The following is a 5,920-nucleotide window of genomic DNA, read 5'->3' as shown; positions in this document are numbered from 1 at the left end:
GTATGAAAAGGAAGTTCAATGTTTTCAAAGTAGATATCTGTTACTACTTTAAAACGTTTAAAAATCTAGAACATTTTTACACAGTACGATGTATAGCACTCGCCTATAATACTCCACGAATAACCGGAAAGTATGTTAATTAGGAATTTACCCTATCCCTGAGCTATAAGAATTGTTGATAGATTTTGTTTGAATAATATTTTTTAACACTAGTGGGATATAGTTCTAAATGTTTATGTTATCGTAACGATAGAAATGGCATTCCAATAATCTTGATATTTACAAACACTAGACGGTGTTGCTGTGCAGAATCATTTTCCAAAACGATTTTGTAATCCTTCAGCGTTGAATTACAAGTCTCGAGTGAGCTTCCTTACTTTTAAGCGTAGCTAGTTATGAGTTATACTTTATGGTTCGTACAAGCTATCTGTATAAAGTAGATATCATATTTAGGCTTTTCAATCTTCCACATACCTAAAACAGCAATGTTTTGTAATTTTTGTATATTTTAGAAATGCCTAGAGGTTTTCACTGAAAATGAATCCACAGTAGTAATAACTATCATAACATTCTAAAAATTATGGTCTTTGCGATCTATGCACCATGCTTGACTGTACATAAATAAATAATTTTTGACTCCATGATTCAAATCATGGTTGAATTCGAATGAAAATACGTAATAACAAAACAATTGTTTGACAATGACAAACGAAATAGAAAAAATAACGATAAAAAATGATGACATGATATTAAATGAAATAATAAAAAAATAAGAAAGTGAAAAATTGTAATGATAAAAATAATGCTTATCGGAACAGTGACAAATGTGAAAAAAGTACAAAATTTTTCAGTCTTATTTCTCTTTTGGTTGAATCTGCAAAGAAACAGCATTTCTATATCTGGAATAACTTTCCTATTCGAGATCATTTTATAAATACAATTCGGTCCTGCATATTGAGAAATCGTAAGACTAAAGCAGATATACTTCTGACTCTCCGCGATCTCACTCAGTGGGTAACTCTAAAAAGCATATTATAAAATGAAGGCATAAAAAGCTTCAAAAACAATAAAACTCTCAAATAATGCAACTCATTTTCTCATTGAATCAATTTTTTGATTTTGTTTAGGACACACTTTGTTTATTCGGGTAAATCCAACTGATGCATTGGTTTTTGTAACTTTTACTGGAAAATACTATTAGTTCAGTTAGGTATTCTGAATGAATATTGCCACTGCCATTTCAAAACACTTCTTCATCCGATTTCTCTTTCTTGATATGAATTTGATGTGAGTTTATTAAATTATCTGATGAATTATTTCTATTTCCAATAATCCGGTCCTGCTGTTGTTGCTGACGCATTCTTTCGTATTCTTCTTCTTCCCTGTCAATTTCTGCTTCATCTTCTTCGTTCAGTTCAATTTCATCGGGTTCTTCAATTTCGTCAGTTGGTTCCGATTTATGTTTCCTTCCGGCAGCTTTTTCTTCGATTTTCTGTCTTTTGTATTTTGTACGACGATTTTGAAACCATACTTTGACCTGGAAAAAAGAAAAGAATTTTCTTCGTGTTTGCCTTGAAGAGATAGATGGAAAAAACATAATTATCTTAAAAACCATGACCTCTGGTTAGATTACCAGTCGTCGTCGGAAATCGTAATAGTGAACTAATTTATTGTTTCCAAGCTCTGAATAACGAAGAAAGCTATAACCGACCAGTAATCAATAATTAATATATTTTTAAACGAATTGACACATCTGGTTTTGATATTTTGATACATTTATTGGTGCATAATTGGTTTTATTCACAATTTTTTCAAGTCGAACTTTTCACAGAAGTCTACATTACTAATGAAGAATTTCAATTTAAAGTCTAAAATAATACCAAATATGTATTAACGTTTTGTATACATTGAAGCATTATTATCATAATCAATTTCTTTACGACGTAGATGGTCTATTTATGATTTAAAAATGTGGATATATAAATTGTAACCATGCTACCATACTTGCAAGTAAATTTTCTCATTGTACTTCTAATCTCCTATGAATCTTTAAAAGATTCAAACTCTTTCGATAATGGTTTAGCACTATTACCTGTGTTTCAGATAACTTTAAGGAACTTGCAAGTTGTTTTCTTTCAGCACCAACTACATAATGATTTTTGTCAAATTCATGTTCTAAGCGTAGAAGCTGAGCCGGTGTAAATGCAGTCCTTATTCTTTTCGGTTTACGATGAAAAGGATTTGACATCAAAAACCCGAAACGGGCTCGCAGTAAAGGATCTAAAAAAACAGAAAAATGTTATTGTCAACAAAATTTTGAATGCCATATTCTATATGACCGTATTAACAAATTTTACACGTCGCTTTAAACAACAAGTCAAGCGATACCTCATATCTGCAAAACTTTTAAATTAATTTGTATGGATTATCATATTCAAGTTTGGGCGATTATTTAATATATTTTAATTATTGTTTTCTGTGATTTTTTTCTCGTTTGATATAGACGCCCAATGCATAAAATGCATATATATATATACATATATATACATAGATAAAATTTGAATACAACGATAATCCACTTTAATATTTACTGATATTTATTGGGTATAAAATAAAAAAAAATTGATTCATTTGAAATAATACCATATTAAATGTAGTTAACAATTGAACTATAATAATCTTTGATATTAATTAAAATTTTAAATATCATACCATATGATATTTTTTAAATTTTCTAAATTCATGATAAAAATTGTAATTGGCAGCTCGACTCGCGAACTTTGTTATGGAACTATGTAGCATCTCATTTTTCATTCGCTGAGTGGCAGGTTTTCATAGCCGCCATTTTATTATATTTCGCTGCCCGATTTTTGAAACGTTTTCACCGCCGACAATGTCAAGAAGTGCCGATCAAATATGTAATTATTCGTGAACTATAATAAATAGACGCCACTTGAAATTTTTCTTTGGACGATAAACAGTTTTCAGTACGAATTTTTGTAAATCCATTTTTGACATGTTTCGGTTTTGGAAAGCAAATGATTTCGAATATAATTCTTAATTAATAAAATGATTAATTATAGGTTTGAAAATCGAAGTTCGGTTTGAAACACTTCCAAAAATATCACTGTTAAAAATACACGGCAAATATAAAACATTATAAAGAATAAAAGTACTTCAATTTTTTTCATTAAATTAAACGATTGAATAATTCGTATAATAAAATTTATCATAAAAAAAGATGGGACTTTGAATGAGAGCCGCATAAGTTTACGTAAGTACAAATACATATACTATTTAAATTAGGGTGAATTTATGAATTTTTTGTTAGTGATCTTTTGAAAGAATATCTTTAACGAGTTGTTTTTATTACCAATAATACGACGGCAGATTTTTAAAATTGTGTTTGAAAATCGTAATTGAAAGACGTAGAGTAATTTATATCATCGAGGCATTTGGTAGCTACGTTGTCAGGCTGTAATTAATTTTAGTTTCAAAGAAATTGGCATTATCTTGATAAAGTGTTTTTTGACGACGAAAATTTTATTATGAACTTTTAAGAAAATATATTATTCGAGAAATAAAAAGATGGTTAGAGTTCGGCATGAATATTTAGGTGAGCTTGCCCATTCCCCTATTTTAATTATAATTTTTGAAAATATACATTTTGATAAAAATACTGAATTTTGGGATTAAAATAAAAATATTAATTACCGGCAAACGGTGCTGGATGAAGACTTCTTCCCTGCCTCATAAGCCATGGATTGAATGGTGGTGGAGCACCTGGAAGAAACGGGTTTCTCATTGATGCGCCCATCATTGAGTCCATGGGCATCATTGCCGCTGGATTTGGTGGTAATGACGGCATATACGTGTGTGGTATGGATACCGGAGGCAAACTTTGCTCTTGTGAACCACCGCCAATTCCCGCCGCGGCAGCAGCAGCCGCTCGAAATAAAATTCGGTCCATCATGTTACCTGGTCCATCAGTGGGCGCATGGGCCATCGGGTGCATATGTCCTTGAGGGGATATCGATAGACATCCTACCGGAGAAGGTAGTGGGCCAGAAAAGAATTGGTTAGAGTTCGGAGAGGTATGTCGTAGATCACTTCCGCTTGGCGATGTAGTTTGATGCGAAATAGGTAGCACTGGTAACATAGAACGCGATTTTTTGTCTTCTACGTCAGGTCCGTTCGAATTGGAGGAAATATCGCTCCGAGGCGACAGAGATGCGCGATGTTTATTTGAATGGGCTTGAGGTGGTGATACTGAAAATGGAAGGTGCGAAGTACGATTGATCTTTGGCGGAGAATCTCTAGTTGTAAATGTTCCATTTTCTCTTACATACATATCTTTATCTGTAGATTGTCTTCGACCAAGCGGAGAACTTGAGGAGTTTGACCAGGAATCTGCTCTATCTCTATTCCAGTCTTTACTCTTTCTATTTTTTCTTTCTTCTTGGGTTTCTTGTGCATTATCAAAGCTCGTATGCATTAATGACTGACTAAAGTGTTTTGCCGCATCTTTGTTAAACTTTTCTTCGCGGTTGCGATGAAATTGTTCAACGTTTCCATTCATGTATGGATGATGTCTCTCATGTAGTGAATTTCTTCCTGACTTACCAAAGGCAGAAACAAATATAGATTTTTTGTTTTTCAAATGATCTAATCTGTCTTTATCATCGCTGGCAACCAGAGAAGCAATGTCGAATCCCAGCTTTGTCTTTGCCATATTGTGTGAAGGTATGACGACTGCACCCGGATGATTTGGGCTTATAAGCATCGTGACTTTTCGCTCTTTTACTGCGTAACTTCGACGTCGTTTAAGCGTATTATAATTCTAGAAAATTGTTCTCACCCTCGATTAAAATTTGAATTTTACTTTTTCAACTGCTGAACAACAAAATGAGAGATGAGTTGATGTTTTGTTAAGCAACGCAAAAAGATTGGAGGATAAACATCCAATTATCTTTACAATTTTGCGAGGACATTATTTTAAAACATTCACGCCTTCCAAACGGCCCGTATGAATATTTTATTACCCGTAGCGGACCTATGACTTGCTAGTATCTTAGTTTTTTCAAGCATAACACACATTTAGTACAAACAAAAACGTGACCCTCAAATTTTTGCACCTGACACCGCATAATCGTGTAATCATAATTATTTTTAGATTCCTTTGATGAGTTCAAATGGACATAACGAACAAATAGTTTACATACAAAAAAATTGACAACAATTGAGGACCAGCCAAGCTTATTCTATTCAATTTATATTATAAGTTAATTAGTTTATTCCACATATGATCTGTATTAAGAGTTTACTCAGTCACTAACGATTTCGACTAATCTACCACACTCGAATAGGTTCGCATCTGTCCATATCAGAGTTTTGTTTCGCCACTGTTCTGACTATTGTCTTGAAAGAAAAACCTAACTGTTTCTAGTATTATGCAAGGCAATATTAACACTGTTTATCAGGAATAAATATATATATATAATCTTAGCATGTCAGTGGCCGCTTTCAATATCACTACTAGTTGACTGCCCTGTCCAATTTTGCCTGACCGTTTGCTACTGTGCTTTAATTAAGAATTTTTATACAGAACGCGAAGAGTAAAATTAAATGCGAAAAACAATTTATAAAATTGATATAATTTACTAAAAATTATGTCGACTTGAGATGAATTTATATAGTAATGAAACTCGCCCGAAGGAAATCGTCTATTTAAACACCACGACTTCATTCCGTTCTTACCCGTACTCAATCCCTTTTTCTCAAGCCGCGGAATTTTATGTCTCGCATTATCTCTCCGGGCAAAGTTTTTGTCGACGGGTTCGTTTACATATCCGACCAACGACAATTGTTATCTCTTTGTTTTTACTTTACATTTTTGACAAAAGCGATATCTAGACAAGAT

At 32.7% G+C, this 5,920-nt stretch overlaps 1 protein-coding gene across 1 annotated transcript; it reads right to left on the bottom strand.

Moving 5' to 3' along the window:
• Positions 1-475: 475 nt before the first annotated feature.
• LOC120339949 (uncharacterized) lies at positions 476-5,652 on the bottom strand. Its single transcript, XM_039408193.2, has 3 exons — positions 3,715-5,652; positions 2,093-2,280; positions 476-1,537 (listed from the first exon to the last, which is right to left on the bottom strand). The coding sequence occupies exons 1-3, from the start codon at positions 4,781-4,783 to the stop codon at positions 1,241-1,243; spliced, it is 1,554 nt and encodes a 517-aa protein (XP_039264127.2). The 5' UTR covers positions 4,784-5,652; the 3' UTR covers positions 476-1,240.
• Between the last annotated feature and the right edge of the window lie 268 nt (positions 5,653-5,920).

The sequence above is a fragment of the Styela clava genome, chromosome 9 (assembly GCF_964204865.1).
Source record: "Styela clava chromosome 9, kaStyClav1.hap1.2, whole genome shotgun sequence".
Classification (NCBI taxonomy): Eukaryota; Metazoa; Chordata; class Ascidiacea; order Stolidobranchia; family Styelidae; genus Styela; species Styela clava.
Note: the sequence above shows the minus strand (reverse complement) of the source record. Positions and strands in the feature narration are given on the sequence as shown.